The sequence below is a fragment of the Nuphar pumila genome, chromosome 5 (assembly GCF_984573655.1).
Source record: "Nuphar pumila chromosome 5, dmNupPumi1.hap1.1, whole genome shotgun sequence".
In the NCBI taxonomy this organism is placed as follows: domain Eukaryota; kingdom Viridiplantae; phylum Streptophyta; class Magnoliopsida; order Nymphaeales; family Nymphaeaceae; genus Nuphar; species Nuphar pumila.
Genome location: NC_143253.1, coordinates 94,392,853 through 94,418,898, shown reverse-complemented (window position 1 = coordinate 94,418,898; position 26,046 = coordinate 94,392,853). Strand labels below are relative to the sequence as shown.

The 26,046-nt window shown below is 37.9% G+C and overlaps 2 protein-coding genes across 2 annotated transcripts in view; both read left to right on the top strand.

Moving 5' to 3' along the window:
* The window catches only part of LOC149837839 (signal recognition particle subunit SRP54, chloroplastic-like), a 99,518-nt gene extending 73,999 nt beyond the window's left edge, over nt 1-25,519 (top strand). Inside the window, exons 10-15 of the mRNA XM_090006217.1 lie at nt 9,478-9,615; nt 9,697-9,840; nt 11,443-11,518; nt 24,333-24,418; nt 24,709-24,834; nt 25,124-25,519. Coding sequence (XP_089862343.1) covers nt 9,478-9,615; nt 9,697-9,840; nt 11,443-11,518; nt 24,333-24,418; nt 24,709-24,834; nt 25,124-25,231 — 678 coding nt within the window. The 3' untranslated portion in view covers nt 25,232-25,519. The remainder of the gene's footprint in view (nt 1-9,477; nt 9,616-9,696; nt 9,841-11,442; nt 11,519-24,332; nt 24,419-24,708; nt 24,835-25,123) is intronic.
* On the top strand, nt 985-2,203 carry LOC149837840 (uncharacterized). Its single transcript, XM_090007513.1, has 4 exons — nt 985-1,174; nt 1,277-1,602; nt 1,679-2,042; nt 2,078-2,203. The coding sequence occupies exons 2-3, from the start codon at nt 1,371-1,373 to the stop codon at nt 1,789-1,791; spliced, it is 345 nt and encodes a 114-aa protein (XP_089863639.1). The 5' UTR covers nt 985-1,174; nt 1,277-1,370; the 3' UTR covers nt 1,792-2,042; nt 2,078-2,203.
* Nucleotides 25,520-26,046: the final 527 nt, after the last annotated feature.

Below are 26,046 nucleotides of genomic sequence, written 5' to 3'. Positions count from 1 at the left end.
AATTAAAACAAACGTACAAGTATATTTTTTGGTCACCTTGTGTTGTGCACACACTTAATTTGATCTTCAAGGATTTGGCACATGAGTTTCATTGGTTGGGAGAAACATATTTGCAGAGTAAAGAAATTGTGAAGTATATCACAAATCATTCAAAAGCACTAGCAATCTTTAGAAGCAATGAAAAATTAGAATTAATAAAGATTGCAAAAACAAGGTTTGCTTCACATTATACTACTTTGAAACGCTTGCTTGATGTGAGGGAGAGCTTAAGGCTCACAGTAATTTCAGATAGATGGAGTGATTGGAAGCAATCATGCACGGATGAAATTATGAAAAAAAGGGCTGTTACAACAGAAACAACTGTTCTTGATGAAGAATTTTGGGATTCTGTACGTTTAGCATTATTGATTACAAAACCCATCTATAAGATGATTAAATTTTGTGATCAGGAAGGCCCTATAATTGGTGAAGTGTATGAAGGCATGGACAACATGTTGGGGGAAATCAAAGACAATCTAAAAGGACAACCAGATTTATATGAAAAGATTCATAAGATTGTCTCAAATAGATGGGACAGAATGAATGTGCCTCTCCATAGTCTAGCCCACATGCTTACTCCAAAATATTACGAGTCGGAGTATCTCAAAATCCCAGCAGCAGGAGGGGTCAAACGAGTTTCTCCTGGTAAAAAATTAATTCTATCTATTTAATAAAGTTTAAAGTTAAATGATTTAATTATTTTATTATTTCATTTGCATTTCTCTTGTTATAGTTACTAAACATTTTTTTTTGCAGAAAAAGATAATGATATCTTAGACGGTGCAATGCTTGCGCTTGAAGTCATATCTTCTGGAAATGAAGAGTTATCTACACTTTATAGGTCACAACTTGTGGCTTTTGCATCAAGAAGTGGAAGATTTAGCCGAAATGCAGCACGAATAGATGCACTGAATCCTACAATGTCAGTGCTTAATTGATGGCGTTTTTATGGTGGTGATACACCGGAGTTGAGAGCATTAGCCATTAAGGTTTTATCTCAACCTATTAGCACATCTTCTGCAGAAAGAGTGTGGAGCACCTATAGTTACATTCACAATGTTAAAAGAAATAGGCTCAATGAAGATCGTGCTGATACCTTAGTGTATATTCATTCCAATCTTCGATTGATTGACAGGTATAATTAAACTGTGTTGTACTTTTGTTTTGGTATTTTTTTTCTATTTTTTTATCATTGATTGTTTATTAACATTCATATTTTATATTCTTGTTATAAAAGGTGCAACAATCGCTATAAAGAAGGGCCTAGTCGAAAATGGGATATCAATCCAGAACTTCCTATTGTAGAAGAAAATACGTTGAGATTAGAGGATATGCGATGGAGAGATTTGGATGATAGTGCACAACAATCAAGCACTATTTCCAAATCCAAACATAAAGATGCACAACCAAGAGCTCCATTACCTCCAATAATTATACGTACAAATGAAGTTCAAGAGGATACAAATCAATCCATCAGAGCTAGTAGAACTGCAGATATACAAGAGCGACCATCAGTTCCTCATGGTCGGATTGATCGTTTCTTTAGCCGGAGACCTAGGCAAGGTATGTTGATATTGTGTTTTTTATATTTTAAATTATGGTTTTTGAACATTTTAACTTTTTAACGTATTCATTATAGGAAATGAAGGAAGGAGCAGAAGACATGGTCGTGGAGGACAAGATGCACGTGATGATGCAGAAAGTTCGCGATCTATTGTTGACTTGAAGGGGAAGAGAAAGATGACAGATTAATGAAGTCTTGAATTATTATTATTTTTTTATGATGTAGTTGGAGTTGTCCAACTTAAAAACTTTTATGTTACTTTTTTGTCATGGTCTTATAATATTTTTTTGGTATACTTTTATTTTGAATCTTGCATGATGAAGTGAAGTAGTGGATTATGTTAATTTTAAGGTTAGACTTAGAGTTTAGAACATTGTAGCTTATAATTTACAATTTAGAAATTTATAGCTTCTTAGGTCGCTTCCGGTTCGCTTCCTATGTCGCTTCCGGTTCGCTTCCTATGTCGCTTCCGAGACGCTTCCTATGTCGCTTCCGAGACGCTTCCCGGTTCGCTCCTAAGTGGTCCCCCGCTTCCCGCTTCCTAAATTTTTGAAAGTGCCTCGCTTCCCGCTTCCGCTTCCCGTATCGCTTCCCGCTCCCGCTTCCTCGACTGGCAACTCTGCCCCATACTCTATTAATGGCTTCTCTCACTAGTCGATAAACTCACCCATAGTAAAATCTATATATATACTATATATTTCAATACTATGTCCTTCTCAACCTAATATAATACACTATCCTCAAACATTGATTTGATTTGTCATTCACAAGTCTCTTAACTTACTCCTCACGGATTTTCTTATTTGACTAAAATCTAAAAATCACTCACTTCCAATGTCATTCAAAACCTATCAAAATTATTTTCATTCCTCTATTTAATGGATTGGTTCATCACACACCAATTCCACTCGTGTCTATCTATCATCCTACAAACTATTACCCACTTCAAACTCGCCCTTCTTAGTCCTCCTTTTTCCTTACAAACTCTTGCAATGGCCTCTTCCTCCTCCAACAATGTGATTACTGCAGCAGATCTAAGGTATCCAGATTTGTTTCACAATTACAACTTACTATGCTCTCGCCCCATTCATGAAGGTAAATTGGTTAACTTTGACGATTTCATGCTCTTTGACTTAGACACCTATCTCCCTGAACTCAAACCTCTACTAGGATCTTCATCCCAAGCTGCCTATTATCCCGAACTAGTTCGACTGTTTTATACCAACTTCTCTACTGATCATGAACAAACCACAATCACCAGCAAAGTCCGAGGAAAGCTGATGATTTTCGATGCTTCCGACCTAGGTAGAATTCTAAACCTACCTTCCACCGGTACCGACCTTAACACCATAGTACCAATCGAACGATCGGTACTTCGAAAAATACTTCTCTGCACCAACTGCTACCAACTTCCATGGCACATGAGGAATCTCCAACCTCATGCTCAACTACTTGCCCATATTCTTCTCCACAACATCTATCCCAAGCTTCCCCGCCAGGGATTAGTTCCTCAAAAAATCTCTCTTCTTATCTACGCAATTTTTTCTTCTCTTCAGATAAACTGGTCATCCATTCTTTTCGACCTTTTTATTCGTTATCAAAAATTCGAGCCTCTTCTTTTTGGGTGTTTCATAACTCCCATTCTCAAATACTTCAAAGTACCCCTTCACAACGAAGTCATCCTCCGTCCCTCTCAGGTCCTCGCTGATACCACCTTCAATCTACGGTCCCTGCACATGCCCGACTCTGATGAAGCAGATCCAACATCCTCCTTCAATTACTTTTCTGCTATGATGGATATCGAGCACTCTCAGGATCGTATCCTTCGTAATCAAGCCCTGTTGCAGCAGACTCGCAAGCGGAATCGTGCCGACCGAACATATTCACCTCCTCCACCTTCGAGATAAACTCATTTTTTTGGTCTGTAATAACTTTTAATTACTTTTAGACTGTAATATTTGGTCTGTAATAACTCTCTTACTCTGATCCCTTCCTTTTTGTCCATGACAAAGGGGGAGAAAACCTGTCTCCATTATTGGAGAAATACTCTCTTTAAACCTTTTTCAAATATTTTATCATACTATTATTTCTATGCATAATGTCTTTTTGACAGGGGGAGCATATTTTGTCATCATCAAAAAAGGGGAGAATGTTGAGAAACTTTGTTTTGATGTCACATAATATGATACACTGTCTCATTTGATTTTATATGATATGATAATATGTCCTCTTGAAAAATGTTATATTATGACTGAATATGTTTTGTCATAAATCTAACGAGTATTTGATGCAAGGATATCTAACCCAATAAGGATGGAGACTTCTTGTTCAAGTACAACTATGGTGCAATCATACTCCTTGAAGAAAAAGCTTGATGAGCCATGCATTCCTAAAGTTCAAATAAAGAGATCGGCTACCTCAAGATGAAGACTTTTTTCTTCTTTAGAGTCATATGTAACAGAACCTTCAGGAACTTGCATATTGCATATTACATACTCATTCATAAACACTATATCATAAAAGTATACGATAGTTTCAAAAAAGTCCTTTTTGAAAACCAATAATTGTACCTTCTTACAACCCTTTATGAAAAAGATATTTTGTCATGTAATAATTGTACCTTACACTATATACAAGACAACATGAAAAAGAAATGTAGGAAAAAGACAAAAACATAAAATCGGCTACAAAAGAAAAACAAATATAATATGTTTTTGAAAAGACTTTAGTTACCTTCTTTAAAGAAATGTTTTTTAATATAAGAAGACAAAAACATAAATCGGCTACACAAAAGAAAAACAAATATAATATGTTTTTGAAAAGACTCTAGTTACCTTCTTTAAAGAAATGTTTCTAATACAAGAAGAAGACAAAAACATAAATCGGCTACACAAAAGAAAAACAAATAAAATATGTTTTTGAAAGGACTCTAGTTACCTTTTTACAAAACCATAGAATGTCGACTTACTTGAAGTCATCATTCTCTTTACAAAGCATTAAATACCTCCTGTAACAAATCCTTGTTAATATCCTTCTCAAAGAATGTCGACCTTCTTTTGGTCCTCATTCTCTCTGAAGACTTTGAAAAACACAACATAAAGAAAACACTTGACATGACTATGTACAAATAAATATCTCAAAGCACTCATTGTACTTACACTCATTTAAAGTAAAGAAGTACTTATGTACCTCAAATCATTAATTAGAATAAAGACAAAACTACAACCCAACGTTCAATGTACTATTGTAAGAAATAGACTTTTTACATAAAATATGTATTACCTAAAATATTACAACGACTAGTGTACCCTCTATTTTACTTTTATGGAAAAAGGCATTCTCGAACTTCTCTAAAAGATATTTTTGAAATGACATAACATTTCACATTTCAAAAAGTTACAATTCCAAAATGTAACGACTACTTTTTAAAAGCTATATAAACACACTCAAATAAACTATTCAAACAATGGAATGAAATAGACGTGTGAGCTTACAACGAGAAAAATTCCTATTCGATATTTGAAAAGAGAGCCTTGAAAAAAAAAGAGAAAAAGAAAAGAAAGAAAAGAGAAAAAGTCAAGTCCAGCTCTTTGACAAAGAGTATCCTCTGAGTGACAAACAGAACATTCTGAGAATTCTTCATTCGTGCATTCATATCATTCTGAAAGTTCTATAGGAAGTATTGTAACTCTGTTATTCACTGTATTCCTTCTTTGTTGAAAGAAGTAGACCTCTGTGAAAGAGGGTGTTGCCCTTCTCTGTTGAGAGAAGAAGACCTCTGTGAAAGAGGGTGTTGTCCTTCTCTGTTGAGAGAAGAAGACCTCTATGGAAGAGGGTGTGCCCCTTCTCTGTTGAGAGAAGAAGACCTCTGAGGAAGAGGGTGTTGTACTATTTATCCGGTGACTCGGATGTTATAGTGGAAAGCTCAAGTGGTTTGCTTGGGGACTGGATGTAGGTCTGGATACTGACCGAACCAGTATAAATTCTGTGTTTTATGTGTTGTGCCTTATTGCCTGATTATTTTATTTATCGATCTTTATCGTATTTCACTATTCACCCCCCTCTAGTGGAATTTCAAACGGTCGATGCCCATGGGGTGGCCGAACTTCTGTTGGTTCGGTACCCAAAGCCCTTGCCCGGTGAACCTCAAACGGCGCACCCACACACACTCTATTTTTTTTTTTTTGAGAAGTCCGGCCATGGCTATTGCGTTGCAACGAGTTTGAACCAAAGGAAATCGTGTGTTCTCGTGCATGAACCTTTAGCATGCATAGCATCTCATTTATCCTTTTTTTTGTAATGATTTAAAGAAACATTCATTCACAAAAGGAAGAACGACTAAGATCAGCCATTTCCCTTGCATTCCAAAAAAAAAGGGATGCAAGAAGGGAAAATGCGGCTTTATACTACCACACGATTTTTTCATGAAGGAATGGAACTACAAAGGGATTTTGCTCACCTTCTTGTTGGAAAACGATGAAGGGAGCTCTTCCTAAGCTCACAGTGTAGAGGAGAGTCCCACAAAAATCTTGGTACCCTCTACTACACCACAGCCCACGGAAGAGAGAAACTCGGTTTCTAATGGAGGCCACCGGTCGGTTGGGAGGAAGAGAGGGAAGGAGGGAGAGAGAGAGAGCCTCCTCCAACACATCTAATCCTACTCTCTCTTCTCTTCTAAGAAAGTTTATAAAGGGGTTAGGGTTTTATCAATGATTGAGAAAAAAGCTAAGTCAGGATGACTGGTTCTTCTTTTCATCTTCAACGAGGAGATTTTTATCAATGCAGTCTTGAACGATGTTCTTGAAGATGAAACAATGGTCAGTATCGTGCCCTACTGCCCGATGGAATTTGCAGAATTGGTCCATGAATCTTTCCATGATTGTGGGAGGATCTGTGGCTCTGGGGAGTTTTACCAATTCCTTGGTCAACATATATTCAAGGATTTCATCGAGAGGCTGCTTAAGAGGAGTAAACTGGCGATCGTCACCCCAACCATCCCGCTTTATCTTTTCTTTCTGTTGACTCAATTTTTCATTCTTCTTTGAAGACTTTTCTTTCTGACCTGTATGGTTGCCCTTGCTATTTTTGCAGTCACTGCGGCCGGCATTGGCGGAGAAGTTGAAATTTGCCTTCTTCTTTGAATCTTGATTATTCCTGACGTAATGTCATCGAGAACAGAGAAAGAGAGCGAGCAGGGAGGGCAGCGCCCCTCCCCTGCTAAATGAGAGAGAGAGAGAGAGAGCAAGGAGGGGCGACGCCCCTCCCTGTGAAATGAAATAGCGAGAGAGAGAGTGGGAGCCAAGAGGTCGGCTACCTCCTGTCGGCATCCTCACAAGGAAGACTGAGAGAAGAGGGAGGGCGAGGCAGAAGGTCGGGAACCTCCTACGGGCACCCTTCACAAAAAGAACAGAGAGGGGGAGAGAGTGCAGGGAGGAGGCAACGCCCCTCCCTACAAAAAACGAGGAAAAATGAGAGAGGGGGAAAAGGCAGGATGGCGGGCGCTCTCATCGGAGAACAGAGAGAGAAGGGAGAGAAGGGGGGACTCACTTGAGAGGAGGCCAGCTGGGTGTTGCCAACGTCGTGAAGAGAGGGGAGACGCAGGGAGGAGAGGAGTGAGGGATGGGGGGCGTCGGGGAGAGATAAATGGTGGTGGTGGTGGTGGGGGGGGGGGGTTCCTCTTTTGCGTAAAAGGAAAACCCCCTTCGTGCTTATTTATAAGCAGGGGATGAGGGTTTGGGTCCGAATCCGGGTTGGATCTGGATCCAACCGGGGTCCATTTTTTTCTCAAAAAGGCCGGGTTTTACAATAATAGGCGTCAGCCTATTAGGGGCTAACTGTGTATTTTTATTTTTTGTTTTATGTAATAATGTGATGTGATTGGGCAGCTCCAACTAGTGGTTGGAGCTGAACGTTGGGAGCTAGTTGGGCTGCTCCCTTTGCCTCTTATGTATTGTAAATAGGGCTTCAAGCCCATGTATATTCCAATGCCTTTAGAGCATTTCATTCAATACAAGAACATTTGTTTTGACCCTTGTGTGGGTAGTGTGGCTGGATCAAGTATTCTTCTTAGTTGTTTGTGTCCTTGCAAGTGCATAAGTGACATTTATTTACTTTTGTGTTATTCCGTTCCAGGTCACACATTTGTGATGCTCATTTTTATTTTTCAGGGTTCAAGATAGAACAATGAAATAAACACCTAAAGAAAGAAAAGCAAATCACCAAAGGTAATGACAAGAAAAAACTCCAAAAGTAAGAGTCCTGACTACAGAAGGTCAAAAACCGTACCCATCTTGATGCACATTGGGAAAATGAACTAATGAGTTCGGAGCCATACCATAGGTATCATATTTTGGGAGTTGTAGATGTTACTTTTCTCACAAAAGGCTCAAGAAATTCTTGGCAAACTTAAGAGAGAAAGGAAGTAGCAAGTTACAGGAAAATGGACCTACAAGTTGGGGATGGTACCAAAAGTTCTCATGGTACTATTATGACCACAATAATATTGTGATAAATTCATTTTTTTATATTTTGATAATGCCTAATGTTATAGCAGTTCTTTGGGGAAAAATGTGAAGGAAAAATAACAATATGTTTAGAAAACAGGAGATACTTATCACAGCTTGGATGAAAACCCTGCTTTTTTTCTTTTTAATTGCTGCAGACATTAGCCAAAGTTCATTTAGTTATGGATAGCTGAAATTAAGGTGAACTGCTAACTTCTTAGGTTATTGCCTGTACTTCATTCAAAGAATGTAAGATCATTGACTACTAACCCAACATACTCGCTTTGTTTTTTGCTAGTTGTCAATGCTAGATTGCATGCTTTTAAAATTATATTGAATGTTAAATTGAAGAGTGCATTTATATGTCATACAATACGTACATGTAGAGAAATATGTTTTAAACTCACCTCTTCCCCACATACTTTTCACTAGGGTCAAGTTGATCAGTGTTATTTCAACATGGTAAATTTGTTTGGTGAGGATGGAAGCTCTCCAGTTCAAGGCAAGGCATGTAATATATGTTTTGTGACCTTAGAGCAAACCCCTGGAAGCATCCATGGTTAAAAGCACTTATAATTATAAAAGAAAAGGTTTAAACAAATTAGAAACTTTGTTTTTTCAAGACAAGTCAATTGGTTTAGAGTCTGTCTAGGTTCTAACCTATTTTGGTCAACTTTAGATTCATTCAGAGATAAGCTTGAGTTTTTTACTTACCTAAGACTTCATAATCAGTTGGTAAAACATTTGATATTTGTTGAATCATGTGTAGCTACATATGTATTTTTATATTGGAAAAGGAGGGTTCTTGGCATTTTATTGGTTATCAAATTGGGTAAGTAGCATTATTTTTTGATATTCTTATAATTTGTTGCTTTCTAGGTGTATCTTTTTGTCATTGGCCCCTTTTTGTGCAGTTGATATCAATCAAATGTTTGATCATTATCCATTTTCTTTCGGATTAAGAGTTGCACTCTTTCTACTGATTTATGTGGTTCACTCACAGCTAAAATCTCAAAAATTTTGTAAGGATGCCTAGGGGAAAAGTAAACTGGGATATGAGAAAAACAATTTTGGAACTTTTCCGAGGACAGTTGCAGTCTCCTTCAGTTAAAATTACCAATTGGTAGTCCAGATATTACTTCTCTCTGTTTATCATGCCTATGGCACCAAAATATATTGGGATCACATTGTTTGAGTTGTGTATGAAAAAAGCAGTAGCTCATTACGCAGGAGTTATTTTGTTTGTATGAGAAGGAAAATCATTAACTTTATTTGAACTTCAATGTATGCAATAATTTGGTTTAAGTGGCATGATAAAAAATTTAGTATGATCTGTAAAATCCCTCATGTTTGATTCTTTGTTCATTGCAGGTATCAGGAAAACCAATTAAGCTTGTTGGACGAGGAGAGCGAATGGAAGACCTTGAACCTTTTTACCCTGATCGTATGGCTGGTCGCATCCTAGGAATGGGAGATGTTCTTTCATTTGTTGAGAAAGCACAAGAAGTTGTAAGTAACATTTCCATTTCCTATTTTAATGATATTCTTCAGAGAAGACATATGATTGTTCCGATTTGGTTTAATAACTAGATGCATCAAGAAGATGCTGAGGAGTTGCAGAAGAAAATAATGAGTGCAAAATTTGATTTCAATGACTTCCTGAAGCAAACACGTGCTGTTGCACAAATGGGTCCAATGACCCGTGTAATTGGGATGATCCCAGGCATGGGAAAGGTATGATTTGCTTACATGCTGAACATATTTTTTTTGAAAGAAACATGCTGAACATTTTGGTGGTGTTGTTACAATAGATTATGCAAACAATTGATATGGTTGCATTTCACCATGGGAATAGGGTGAGATTGGATGATCAAGGTGGCTATACACATATCCTAGTTCTGTGATGACTTTCAGATCTATCCTAGCCGGGCTTCATTTTATTCTATTAGATTAATCATGCTGGAGAACATTTATGGAATACAGTTGATTCACCTTATACAAAATACGGCCAAGTTCTGGATCATGATGTGCATGGTTAGACCGCAGTGATGTGCAAATCTTGGATGATTTCTAATTGATAAATGCAGCAATTCGTGACATGAAGGTGGTTAAAAGGATTTTGTGGTGTGTTAAAGGAATGATTAGAAACAGTTTAATATATAATGAAGCCAAAGTAGGTGGATATCTTGATGTTGGTTGTAGTTTCATTATTATATGCTGACTGGACAGCTAGATCTACAACCTTCTCTACTGTTTTATCTTGAAAATCACTTGATCTCCTTTTCAAGTAGGAAGAGATGCTCTAAAATAACTGTTGAAGTATTGTGAATTAGACATATGTTTGCATTGTTCATCTAAAAATCGGTGTCTCTTCTATTTAGTGGATGAAGTATGAGAGTGATATCTTGGAATGCTCAACATGAAAAGACTGGGTAACAAGTTTATCACTTTGTGAAAAAGTAGAGGAAGAAGGGGTTCATCCTTAGTTTGTCAGTAATCAGCATCATATCTTAGGTTTGTCTACAGAGTCTTCTAAATCAGCATGGCGTTGTTTTTAAAAGACAAACTGTCTATGGTTATGCACAACCACAATTTTTGGGGAGCTGTTAGGAATGCCATCAGTGAAGAGTACATTGGTCTCTCAAGTCAATACACTATATCTTGTATTATGTCCTAACTCATAAAATTATTCTTAGTTCAAGTAACAATTCCAATCTAAATGAAGAAACAATCCATAAGTTTCAATGTTCCTTTATGGCAGCTAGGGGTGGCAAAACCTGACACGACCCGCCAACCCGACTCTTAGGCGGGTTCGGGTTGGGCAAAACCGAACCCGTTTAATAAATGGGTCGACCCGCCTAACCCGTTTATTAAATGGGTCGGGTTCGTGTTAGGGGTATGCCAATCCGCCAACTCGGCTGACCCGTTTAATAAATGGGTTAGGCGGGCGGGTCAACCCCCCAACCCGACCCGCCAACCCGCCAACCTGACCCGCTAACCCGCCAACCCGTTTACCCGACCCAACCAATTTATTAAGCGGGTTGGCGGGTCGTGTCGGGTTACCCGTTTAATAAACGGGTCGGGTTCGGGTTGAGGTATGCTGACCCGCCAACCTGACCCGATTGCCACCCCTAATGGCAGCCTATGCCTAGTCTCAGTTCTTCATCATCTTTTTTTTTGTCAATTATCCTTTTGTCTATTTCATCTTGACTGATTGGGAGGCAATAAATCTCTAGAAATTAATTATTCAATTTGTAAATAACAATGACAATATTTACTCCTAGTTATCAACTTAATAGCTATGCTTGTTATTTTTGTGTTTATGCATGGATACAGGTGACTCCAGCACAAATTCGTGAAGCAGAGAAAAGTTTGAAAATCATGGAAGCAATGATTAATGCAATGACTCCAGGTGTGTTTTGTTTTGTTTTGTTTTTCCTTCAGATCATACTTTTGTCAGTCATGCCATATTCAAATAAGTTACACTACTGGGAACAATCCAAAGAAAAGCTCATAAATTCTGTTGTTGCTTGACCAAAGGTTTCTTGCTTCAAATCATTTGGTGCCTCCTCCCTAGATATTTGCACTGAATAGCATACCCCTTTGATTTGGTCAATATTGTGTTGCATCCCTCTGCAGTTTGAGATTGCCTAACAGTCTACTAGAATTGTATATAGATCCTTACGTTCACTAACTCATTTAACCTGCAAGATCATTTTCCATCTATGTGACTAATATAAACCATATAGTGTTTCTCTTGAATGAAATTGCTCAGGTTACAATAGAATGTAATCCTAGTTTGATCACAAAAAAAAATCGTTCACTAGAATTGGAAGTTGCCAGTCCAGTGTCGCAGAACTGAGGGCTCCTGTGACCCTATGTGATGTTGGTACTTGAATGCCCAGTATACTTGTGTCAACATGGTACTTCAGGATGCTGGTGGTGGGTGCTTTTGGGCGCTTCCACATATACAATGTGTAGTGTTATTCGTATATAATAATTTGTGCTCTATGTTTTCCTATATATATATGTATGCATGTATGTATTATATCTATCTAAGATATGCAGTACATGTAATATGTGAAAGCAGTTAAAAGCTCCCAGTACCAGTACCCTAAAGTATCAGCATCCACACAGGTATGTTGGGCATTTTGATGTACCCATCTTATATAGCATGTTATACCACACATGGCCATATTCATGTCATGTGACATAGCTATGACCACAATATTGTCAAAAATGGAGAAAACAAAGTAGGAAAATGTAGATTCTTGTTAACTACATTGTTAGGTTTCAGTAAACCAGGTTCTCTACTTCTGGAGGATCTCCATAAAGATAAACACTTACTCATGTGTGCACCGGTATGCAATGTGAGATTCTTCACCAGAACCTGTTTTGTGAGAAAGAGAAAAGAAGATGAGAGTAGGGGCTGCGGCTGTCACGATTTCCTTAATGTGAAATCGTGACCTAAAGAGGGTATATTAATATGTTTTGAGTGTACAATATGGGTCCGGGTTTGGTATAATATCTAGACCCGGAATGAAATAAAACAATATAAAGTGGTACACAAAGACTATACAGGTGGATACGGGTCTGGTATGATATCCAGACCCAAAACACTACTTTATCACCCCCCCTCAAATTGATCATGGTTCTGAACCATGAACAACTTGCCTTTAAGCGTCCAAAAACGATCTTTTGTCAAGCCCTTGGTAAAAATGTCTGCAACTTGTCTTTCAGTGTTAACAAATTCAGCCTCAATCTCTTTTTCTTCAACCTTTTGTCTCACAAAATGTTGGTCGATCTCAATATGCTTAGCGCGACTGTGGTGTACTGGATTGAATGACATATTGAGAGCACTTTGATTGTCACACAACAAGGTAGACGGAGAGATCGTTTCTCCCACTTCAGTCAGTAAGTGCCTGACCCATGTGACTTCGGCAGTAGCGGCAGCCATGGATCTATACTCAGCTTCAGTGCTTGATTTAGCAACAACCTTTTGTTTTCTACTACTCCAAGAGACTAAGTTTCTCCCAATAAAAACACAATATCCTGATGTAGACCTTCGCTCATCAGGATCTCCTGCCCAGTCTGCGTCACAATATACAATAAGTTCACGCACATTCTTGCCAGACGACTGTGAAGAATATATCAACCCATCTCCAATGGTCCCTTTCAAATATTTGAGTATCCTCTTAACCGCCTCCATATGCCCAGTACGTGGTGCATGCATGAATTGAGACACTTAATTGACTGAATAAACAATATCAGGTCGAGTAAATGTGAGATACTGTAACATTCCTATTAGACTGCGATACCTGGTGGGGTCTTCATACAGGTCTCCATCATGAGCACTTAATTTGTGGTGGAGCACACTTGGAGTGGCTAAAGGTTTGCAGTCTTTCATACCTGCCTTGTTGAGAACATCTATCGTATACTTGTGTTGAGTGAGAATCAAGCCATGAGCCTAGCTATCGACTTCTACGCCAAGAAAATAGCGCAAGGCTCTGAGATCTTTCATTTTGAATCTCTGACCTAAGAGATCTTTTACTTCTTTGATGTGATCTTCAGAGTTTCCTGTGATAACTATATCATCAACATAAATTAACAATAGAGTGATCACATTCTGACTTCTAAAAATGAATAATGAGTGATCCAATAGGGAGCGTGAGAATCCATGTTTCTGAATCTCAAGGGAGAAGCTGTCAAACCAAGAGCAAGATGCTTGTTTTAGGCCATAGATAGCTCTTTTTAGCTTGCACACATGGGTTTTACAGTTTTGTTCTTGATATCCAGGTGGTTGTTCCATATAGACTTCCTCCTTCAAATCCCCATGCAAAAATGCATTTTTAACATCAAGCTGACTCAGCTTCCATCCATGCTCAACGGCCAAGGAAAGAATAATTCGAATTGTTCCCATTCTCACCACTGGACTGAATATCTCATCATAGTCTTGTCCTGCTTCTTGAGTGAATCCTTTTGCAACCGGTCTCGCCTTGTATCGTTCAATGGTTCCATCTGGCTTATACTTTATTTTGTAGACCCATTTGCATCCAACAACATTTTTGTCAGGTGGTCTGGGAACGATTTCCCAGGTTCCACATTCATGTAAGGCTTGCATTTCATCATTCATGGCTTCTACCCATTTAGTGGAAGTAGTTGCCTGATAGTACATGATAGGTTCATCTTCCTTATTCAGAGCAGTTAAGAAGAATTGAAAGTCCAAAGAGAAATTGTTATAGTTGACCCACCTATCAATAGGATGTCGCATGCGATTGGATCTTCTGACCTCAAGAGTATGAGAGGGAGTAGGTGAAGCTGCTGAGGTGTGATTTGAAAGATTTGGCGTTGTCGTTCTCTGTCTAGCATAGTAAATGCCCTTGTATCTGCCCGATACAAATGATATTTCTTCCCAATGTTGTGATCCCGATGTGCCAATAGTCTCAGACATTTCTTTTTCCTGCTGCCCACAATCTGGAGGGCAGACTTCATTGGAACTAGCAAAAAGTTCTGAATTCAGCCAAGGATAATAAACTTCGGTCATGGTAGAGGACATATCCATTGTGGCAACTTTGTGATCAAAATTGTGTTCATCAAAGATGACATTTCTTGAGATTCTGATACGTCTGTTGACGGGATCGTAACACCTGTATCCTTTGTAGTCGTCGGCATATCCCACAAATCTACACTTCTGAGCCTTGTCCTGAAACTTGTTTCTTAGGGACCGATCAATATGCACATAACAAACACATCCAAATGCACGCAAATCATAATAACTAGGATGAGCTCCAAAAAGACAGTAATAAGGAGACTTATTTTCTAGAACAACCATAGGCAATCTATTTATCACATGTACGGCGGAATGAAAGGCTTTTGTCCACAGATTAATGGGAAGATTACTATCATGGAGCATACTCATGGCACTTTCAACGATGTGCCTGTGTTTTCGCTCAGCAATCCCATTTTGTTGAGGTGTGTGTGGGCAGGACACCCTTCTTCCTATCCCATTATTTTGAAGAAAATAAATAAAGTCACTAGATGAGAACTCCCCACCTCCATCACATTGAAAGAATTGGATAGACTCAGAGAATTGATTTTTTACTAAGGAAAGAAAATTTTGAAACAACAGGAAAACTTCCGACTTATTTTTTATGAAATATATCCAGGTGTATCGAGAGTAGCTATCAACAAAGATTAGGTAGTATATGCTCCCAGATCCAGAGACAACTGGGGCAGGTCCCCATACATCAGAACCAGAGTTGCCAGTTGAGGAAGCGGGAGCGGGAAGCGATACGGGAAGCAGGAGCGGGAAGCGAGGCACTTTCAAAAATGTAGGAAGCGGGGAAGCGTGGGACCACTTAGAAGAAAATTATGAACCGTCTCGGAAGCGACCTAGGAAGCGAACCTAGGAAGCGAAGGGGAAGCGAAAAAAATGGAAAAAATGGGGAAGCGAGGGGGAAGCGTGCTTCCCATAAATGGGAAGCGTGTTTCCCATAAAAGGGAAACGCGCTTCCCATAAAAGGGAAGCACGCTTCCCAAAAAAGGGGGACGGTTCCCCTCACGCTTCGAAAGCGCGACGTTTCGCGCTTCGGAAGTGCGACGTTTTGCGCTTCGGAAGTGCGACGTTTCGTGCTTCGGAAGCGCGTTTCGGGGAAGCGCGCTTCCTCTTTACCCTAGGCGCTTCCGGTAACTCTGATCAGAACATATCATCTCAAAAGGCTTTGAAGCTCTCTTATTAATAGAATGAAAAAGGCAATACATGACTTTTGCATAAAGAACAACTGGAACATTTCTGGCTTTTCTCATCCACGTTGAGGCTTTCTTTTGGAATAAGATTATTAGAAACAAGTTTCTCAATAAAATGACTCCCACAATGTCCTAATCGACTATGCCATAAGAAAGGCTTATTACATTCAGAAATACTAAAAACATTTGCTGAAGGGAAGGAACACGACTCTAATGAAGACTTCGAATCCAGATGAATAGGGCGGACGGGATGACATGGAGCTTCTTCAAAGACATACATATTGCCCCGTCTTTTTCCTTCAGCGAATGTTTCTCTCGTGCGAAGGTCCTTGACCTGCACAGAGAAGGGAGTGAATTCGACTGAAGCATGATTATCATCAACAAGCTTGGAAACAGAGACAATATTTTTCTTGATATTTGGAGCATGAAGTACATCAGTAAGTTCAAGAGTAGAATGTGACATGGGAATGACAGATTTTCCAACATGGGAAACAGGATGATAGGATCCATCTCCAGTGACAATGTTACTTTTGCCAAAATAAGGGATAGGTTTAAAAAGTTTACCTGCATCACCAGTCAGGTGAGTTGCTGCCCCTGAGTTGACGAACCATGTGCCTTGATCGTTCTGTTTTAATTTCAATTCTGAGAGGACAAATATTAACAAATCTTTAATCTCTCCATTGTCTCTGATATTAGTGGGCTTTGCTTTCTGTTCTGTCTGTGGAGCCTTTCCTTTATTTTCAGGGTTGTACCAATAATTCGCCTTGATATGCCCCCTTTTGTTGCAGAGGAAGCAAGTGGGGATTGGCCTTTGTCCCTGAGTATGAGTCAAGATATTTGGAGTGGGAAGCAATCCACGTCCTCCGTGTCCATTTCGCCCTTGCCCTCGTCCTCGACCATAAGTCACTCCTGTGGCAAAGACTTCTTGGGAATTTATATGAGCATGTGTTTCTTGAGAAAATCCCTTCAGAGTCATTTCATACTGAATCAGTTTAGCTCTCAACTCATCAAAAGTAGGAAGGGCAGGCAGACATAATAGTGAAGTGACGATCATATTATAGTCGGGTCCCAATCCACTCAGAGTTTACTGCACCATATCACTGTCACTCACGGCACATCCTATAACTGCAAGTTGGTCTGTGATAGTCTTCATCTTGTTGAGATATTCCATGATGGTCATGGAATCTTTTCTCAATAGCTGAAATTCCCTCTTGAGAAAAACCATACTCGCCTGTGAAACTTGTGAATACGTCTTAACCAATTTCTCCCAAAGTTACAGGGTTGTACAATTGTCGAGAATTGCAACAAGAACCTCTTGAGATAATGTAGAGGTAATGTATGCAACTACTGATTGGTCTTTCCTTTCCCAGTTAAGATATTCTGCATTTTTGACATACACAATTGAAGTTGCCCCTTTATCATCTTTCTCTTCTCTCGTAACAAATTATAGCGGGACTGGAGTGGTTCCATCCAGATGACCTAAGAGACCTTGGCTCCTTATAAAGGGAATGATTTGTCTCTTTCAAATCAAGAAGTTTGAGGTGGTTAACTTTTCATAAACAAGCTGGTTGAGGAAACTCGAAGGAAGATTCAATTGAGAAGAATGAGAATCCATAAAAAATTTAACAAGGATATTCACGAAGTGTGAAATGCAAAAATTAAACAAGGCTATTCAGGAAGTGCCCAGTCTACTGCCAGAGAAGTTTGCTGGTCGGCCCCCTTTTTTTTTTTTGAAGTTGAGCAACCTTCTAGGACCTGATGATCAGATACTGTTAGATTTAAAGAGAAACCAGACCTAAAATTTTCCCATCCCCCCCTTTTTTTTATAAGGTTTGTGATTGACGCAATAAGGAGCTCTCACACGTTGAACAAAATTTGGAACTAACTGTGTTTTCAGGCAAAACGCAGATGGTGACAGCAAGAAGAAATATGCTATAAAGTGGGGGACGCTTGATAGAAATAAAAACAGATTGAAATCTGTTGTCAAAAAAAAAATCTGAACAAAAAAACTTAATATTTCAGATCTGATGCAATTTCATATCTGAATATTCCGGTTCACGTGAAAGGAGAATGCACAGAGATGAAATGTTCAGATTTGGTGCAAGAACACGACTAGGTCTGAATATCCCAAATGAAGAATAAGATGGGTCGACTTTAGGGATTCACGTGAAACAGGAAATTCACGTGAAACGTAGTAAGAATTAGGGTAGTTTAAGAGATTCACGTGAGACGTGATGATTTTAGGGATTCACGTGAGACGTGAATCCTCCGAACAATGAAAGAGAAGAAGTTGACATGAAGAAAACGAAAGGAGGTGAGATGAAGAAAACGAAAGAAGGTGAGATGAAGAAAACGAAAGAGAAACCTCTGGTCGTACCTTTTGGAAGCCCCTTCAAGCCCTATGTGGATCTCGACTCTGATACCATGTGAGATTCTTCACCAGAACCTATTTTGTGAGAAAGAGAAAAGAAGATGAGAGTAGGGGTTGCGGTTGTCATGATTTCCTTAATGTGAAATTGTGACCTAAAGAGGGTATATTAATATGTTTTGAGTGTACAGTATGGGTCCAGGTCTAGTACAATATCCAGACCCGGAATGAAATAAAACAATATAAAGTGGTACATAATGACTATACAGGTGGATACGGGTCTGGTATGATATCCAGACCCAAAACACTACTTTATCAGAATATTGGTTGCATATTGAGCCTACAAACATGTTAACCATTGTTTACTGTTAAGTTGTATATATATCAGAGTTACCAGAAGCGCCTAGGTAAGTGGGGAAGCGCGCTTCGGAAGCGCAGAACGTCACGCTTCCGAAATGCGTGGGGAAGCGCGGAACGTCGCGCTTTCGAAATGCGCGGGGAAGTGCCCTTTTTAAATGGGAAGCGTGTTTCCCTTTTATGGGAAACATGCTTCCCTTTAATGGGAAGCGCGCTTCCCCCACACTTCCCCCATTTTTTCAATTTTTTTTTTTGTATTTTTTTATTTTATTTTATTTTTTTCGCTTCCCCTTCGCTTCCTAGGTCGCTTCCGGTTCGCTTTCTGGGTCGCTTCCGAGACGATTCCCGATTTGCTCCTAAGTGGTCCCACGCTCTCCGCTTCCTAAAATTTTGAAAGTACCTCGCTTCCCGGTCCCGCTTCTTCAACTGGCAACCATGATATATATATATATATATATATATATATATATATATATATATATATATATATATATATATATATATATATATATATATATATATATTTAATAGGTAATACCCATTAGGGGTATTTTGGTCTTTTCACATATGTGTAATAGGTTGTGCCCAATAGGGGCACATTGGTCATTTTGTATTTTTCCTTTTCTTTATTTTACTATTTTGTGTTGGAATTTTTGTAAAAAGCCACATATACTCCTTGGGAGTTCCTAACGGCACTATGTGGGCCTTTGTGTGTATATAAAGGGGTGTTACCCTTTGGATGGGTTATGCTTTCTCAAGCACCCTCCCTCTCAATAATATTTATATTTTTTACTTGTGTTTTTTCCCCTTACTGGGTTGTGTGAATGTGTGTATTTATTTACCCATAAGTGGTCCTTGTTCTTATGCTCTTTAAGCCCATAAGAGGCATTTTATTGTATTGTTTTTCTTCTTTCATTACATGGTATCGAAGCTTTGATGCTCTTTGATTGTAATTTATATTTAAAGATAGCATGGTGGACCGTGAAGATCGAAGGAGCGCCAGTTCATTGCTTTAGGAAGCGTGCCATCAATCATCCTCAACTCCTTTCTTATCTCCCTTTTCTTTTCTCTTTGCTTTCATGGCTCACAAGGAAGTTGTGACCGTTGTTTCCATCAAATTTGATAGGACCAACTACAACATGTGGGCTACCGCAGTAAAGAGAATTCTAGTTGGAAAAGAATTGTGGCACTTGGTTGATGATTCTACTTCGGAACCTCAACCTATTCTTACCAAAGTTGTTCTGGGAGAAGATTGTACATCTAAAGAAGAGACCCTCAAAGGAAATGAGAGAGATAAAACTCTCTTGGATTATAAAAATACCTATCAGGTCATGCTAAAGTGCTCTCTCTCTTAATGGGAAGCATGTGTGAGGAGCCATGTGAGAATATCTTGAAATTTGAAAGAGAGAATGAGGCTTGAACTTTTATCAAGCAAACATATACACAAAGAGATGTTGCTCATGAATGAGAAATATGTAACAAGATCTATAAGTGTACGCAAGGTAACAAAAGTGTGCGTGAGTAATATTGATCCTTAAAAAGACTTTGGGACAAAATGGAGAAATTAGAGCCTATTTGGGACACACACAATGATGCTCGTCTAAGATAAAAACAAATCTTAGAAGAGCAATTTTTTCAATTTATGCAAGGCCTTAGACCCGAATTCGAATATGTGAGGGTCACCGTCACTCATTGTGAGAAAGATGAGCCTCCAACTCATGAAGTATTGGCCAAAGTATGATTGAAGACCATGATCGAGTCCAAGGAACCTAAAGATGATGTGTTAGCGGTCCAAAGACCCAGTGCCAATACTAATGCCTACAAACCTCCTCACTTCACAAGACCCAACTTCGGGGGGCAACACAATGATAAAGTAAGGAAGAAGATTATATGCCATAACTGTGAAAAACTGGGGCACATTAAGCCTTATTGGCCCAAATTTGAAGGAAAGGATAAGCGAAGAACGGCAAGCGTAAATGCATTATCCGAGGATAAGAATGAAACCAATGGAGATTCCAAATCTGTTGGAACCATGTCAGGGATTGGTGATTTTAAAAATTCTTCAAAATTTTCTATACTAAAAATTAGATTGGTTTCAAAACTCAATTTCAATATTCATTTCGTTTCTCAAATAACTGATCATGGTCATAGAATCTCCTTTTCATCGGACCAGTGTTTGGTGCAGGATCTTCAGTCTCAGATGCAGATTGGGGAAGGCCATAGAGAAGATCTCTACTACATGGATCGATTGATAATTCTCAAAAATACTTTTTGTTACAATGTACAAGATTTTGATATTGTTTTATGGCATCAAAGGCTAGGTCATCCTAGCATATCTAAATTATCCAATGTGCCCCATTTGAGAAAATTTTGTAATAAAAAATTTGATTGCACTTATTGTATTCTTGGAAAAATGAAGGTCATTCATTTCGAGAGAACCTTTTTTGCTAATAAATTACTTGAATTAATACATTCAGATGTATGGGGTACAACACCAATTGTATCTAAGGGTGGTTATATTTATTATGTAATCTTTGTTGATGATTATTCTCGATACACATGGATTTATTTTTTTATGCACAAAAATGAAGTATTTAAAATTTTTAAATCCTTTCATAACTTAGTCAAAAATTTATTTAAGTCTAATATAACCATTGCCCGCTTTGATTCAGGGGGAGATTTTATGTCAAATGATTTAAAAAAGTATTTAGAACTAAATGAAATTATACACAAAAAATCTTGTGCTTATACTCCTCAACAAAATGGCTTAGTAGAAAGAAAACATAGGCATATCATATAAACTACTAGAACACTTCTCATTTAAAAAAATGTCCCAAAGGAATTTTGGGTCGAAGCCGCCCTTATTGTTGTTTATCTCATAAATCCTATTCCCTCTATCAAGCTTTGCAATATTACCCTTCTTGAAAAACTTTACAAAACTTTTCCTGATTATTCTAGATTGAGAATTTTTGGATGCAAATGCTTTGTTCTTACCAACAAAATTAACAAATTGTCCCCTAGTGCAATTTCTTGTATTTTTCTCGGATACGAAGAAACCCAAAAAAAGATTTAAATATTATGATCTTCATAATGATGGACTTTATATCTCTAGAAATGTGACTTTTTTTAAAACAGAAAGTTTCTTGGATCGAAATGTACCTAAGAAAGCTAGTAATTACTCTTTATTGTTTGAATTGCTTCATAAAGATAAGGAAAATTCTTTAAGTATTGATATTTTAAATATAGCGCCTCAACTAAATATTCCTGATGATGTAATTCATGATGTAAATAGAAGTAACCATCCAATTCTTCAATATAGCAGAAGGGGCAATGATAGTCAACCCAATGCCTTAGACAAATATTCTAGCATTAAGTCACAAGAATCTAATACCCTTAAGAGATACCCTTAGGAGATCCACTAGGGAATCTAGACTCTCAGATAGATTTGTATCCTATGAGTCTTTTTTCCCTTAATATAGAGCCTGCTTAGCTAAAATAAATTCTTATAAACAATTCAAAACCCATCCTGAATGAATAGAAGCCATGAACATGAAAGTTTATGCTTTAGAAAAATCTAACACATGACAAATAGTAGATTTACCTAAAGGAAAAAAGTACATAAATTGTAGATGGGTGTACAAGGTTAAAACCAAGAGTGATAACTCCCTTGAACGATATAATACTAAGTTAGTTGTCAAAGGTTATGCTCAAGAGTATGATATACATTACGATGAAACCTTTGCACCAGTAGCTAGGATGACCTCTGTTAGAACCCTTATAGTTGTAGCTGCCATTAGAAATTGATAGTTTGATACATCTATCAGATGGATGTCAAAAATAATTTTCTTAAATGGTGAATTAAAAAAATAAGTATACATGGATCCCCCACGAGGATATGAAATTCCAGCATGAAAGGTTCTTCCATAAAGTTTTGTATGGTCTAAAAGAGACTGTTAAAGCCTGGTATGATAGATTTAGACACTATTATGTTTGTTAAGCAATATGATGCAGGTGTTGTTATTCTTATTATCTATATTGATGATATGATCATTATTAAAGGAGATAAACAGAGAGTTAGTTATATCAAAAATATTTTGAAATAAAGTTTTGAAATGATAGATCTAGATTTCCTTAGATATTTTTTAGGGATTGAGATAGCATATTCGGCTCGTGATTATTTCCTGACTCAATCCAAGTTTACCACTGGGATTATTATGTGTGACATTACATATGAAGAGCGGATAGATACTCCTGAAGTTATCAACGCAAAGATGAAGATTAATGATGGGACACCCTTGAAAGACCCCACTCCTTATCCACAGATGATTTGGGCCCTTATTTATTTAATGATCACCCGACTTAACATTTCTCATGCAGTTTTAGCATTCACCTATAACTGTGCACATGAGTGTTATGCACATTATTAGATATTTACAAAGTTTTGTTTATAAAGGATTTTTTTTTTTGACTTTTTCCTTTCTACTTGAATTAATTGCATGTACTGACTCTGACTGGGGAGGTAATGATAGATGCTCAACTACGGGTTTTTGTGTGTTTATAGGTGATTCGTTGGTATCATGAAAATGTAAAAAGTAGCAGGTGTCTTTATCGTCAACCGAAACTGAATATCACACCATGACTATCACGACATCTGAAATTGTATGGTTGAGAAGATTATTAGAAGACATGGGGGTGCATATGCAATCACCCTCAAGGTTATGTTGTGACAATAAATGTGCCATTTACATAGCCGGCAATTACACATTTCATGAACGAACCAAGCATATTGAAATGGATTGTCACTATGTTCGTGAATAATGCCTTAAGAAGACTATTATCCTGCCTTATGCAGCATCGGAGTTCCAGCTGATTGATTTCTTCACAAAAGCGATTCCTTCTTCCCGATTTTAGCCTTACTTGACAAACTTTCAGTGATCACACTGTAAGTTTTAGAGAGAGTATTAAATTGTATATATGCATGCATATATATACATATAAATATGTTTATATATATATATATATGATGTAATAAGTAATACCCATTAGGATATTTTGGTCTTTTCATAGATGTGTAATAGGTTGTGCCCATTAGGGGCACATTGGTTATTTTATATTTTTTCTTTTCTTTATTTTTCTGTTTTTTGTTTTTTACTATTTTGTGTTGGGCTTTTTGGTAAAAAGCCACATATAGTCGTTGGGAGCTCCCAATGACTATATATGGGCCTTTATGTATATATAAAGGGGTGTTACTCCTTGGATGGGTTATGCTTTCTCAAGCACCCTGATTCTCAATAATATTTATATTTTTTACTTGTGTTTTTGCCCTTTAGTGGGTTGTGTGAATGTGTTTATGTATTGACCCATAAGTGGTCCTTGTTCTTGAGCTCTTGTAAGCCCATAAGAGGCATTTTATTGTGTTGTTTTTCCCTCTTTCATTACATTTACAACCTGAATTCTCCAGTCTTGCAGGAAACTTTGCTTATGGTGGACACGAAATGTGATAAGAACCCTGAACATCCCAGTAGAATGTGATGAATCAGAGATCCTATATTACTCCAAAATTCTACATGCCCCAAAAAATTATAAAATGGTCTTATAAAGGGTGCTATAAGAAAACCTCTTGGTAACTTCGTTATGTCAAACGCCAAATTTTCCAATAGGTGGAATGCATCTATAAATGAAACGTGTAAGAGAGAGAGAGACAGAGAGAGAGAGAGAGAGTTTGGCCTTTCATTTATTTGTTGCAAACCTGCAGAGGAAAGAGAAAAACCTGAATTGTTAGCAGAATCACCAGAAAGGAGAAAAAGAGTTGCAGCTGAATCAGGGAAAACAGAACAACAGGTACTCTTACGAATTTGACCTTACAACTTTTCTCTTGAATATTGTTGCACTAACCTGCCCCAAGTAGATTAGCTTCATATCAGTTTTAGTGAGACATGTAGTTTTTATCCTTTTTTTGGATAGGCAGGATAGCATCTAATGGGATTTGAACATTTATCCCCTCTTTTAGGATAGTCCCACTCTAACCAGTCCAGCTATCTTAATTAAACTCATCATGGTTGTTTTTAGCTATGAAATGATTTTGTTTTTTTTAACAAAAGCACTGTTATCTTAATGACCACTAATCTCAGGTGAACCAACTGGTAGCCCAACTGTTCCAAATGCGTGTTCGTATGAAGAACTTGCTTGGAGCCATGGAAGGTGGATCGATTCCCGCATTGAGCAATCTTGAAGAGGCACTTAAAGCTGAACAAAAGGTTTGTGCATCCTCTTTGTTTGATAGTGTTGTATTTCTCAAATGTTTATATGGTGGCCGCCCGTGTTTGTCCTTCTCCACAAATGCTAGTGCATACGTGTATGCATGTGCACATGCATGTGCTCACTCACACACACACAGACATCATATACTATACACAGTGTAGTATGCTCATCTAGTGGTTTACTTTGGTGAAAAATGCTTAAATGCATGCACGCATGCACATTTGCATTATATTTCTGAGTAGAAATTCCTACTAGTCTGGATATTTTTCTTTTCCTCTTTGCCAGGCACCTCCTGGGTCGGCCAGAAGAAGGAAGAGAGCAGAATCCAGGAGGCAATTTGTGGATTCAACAGCAACAACGCCAAGTCCACGTGGTTTTGGAAGCAAGTCATGAAGCTCAAATTTAGACAAGGGCTTATTGATTCTTGATGATGGAATTCCATCTCGTTGCAAGGTGGGAGGCTGGGTAGTTCCCTATTCATCTTCTTCTTAGTGTTCTTCATTTAGCGGTAAATTTTTATAGAAGCCTTATAAGCTATTGTTACAAATTTTGAATTGATAAAAGTGAGAATCAACTACTAAATCATAATGTGTTCTAGATTGTTTTGTTTATTTATTTATTTTGTTTTGAATTGTAACTCTGGCTGTTTCAAGATGATTTTAGTGGTTTTGGATCCCATCACGGCTGTTGCCTTCTATTAACACTAGCAATCTTATACTTGATCCTACAAGTAACAGAGTAAGAAGTGGGTGCGAGAATAGATTCGCAACATGTGAAGCAAGAAAGATGCTTAAGAAATGTTTTATTGAAAGAAGCATGAAGCAATTAGGAAACATAGGAAGAAGCAAACATTAAGCGGCACTAGAAATGATGGGAACTAACACAGAAAGTTTGATCAATTCTGTGTTTTTACTTGAATGCATCTTGTAAAGATTTTTCACCAAAAATGGTCGTTATGTGTGTAGGTTTTATAATAAAAATATAACTTTGAAAAAGGAAGTACAACTGTTCAACCCTTGTAACATGACTGCATTTCCGATTATCAATGAACTTCAGTTTTATATTTGAGATTTGGAAGAAAGGTGCAGTTTCAAGCTCTCCAAGCTAGCTATCGGGATTTGTAGAAGCTTTCAGTAACTATGGTTGATTCATTGGTGTTACATTGGCACATTAGAACTACTCTGACATGGGCATAGAGCTGATACCTG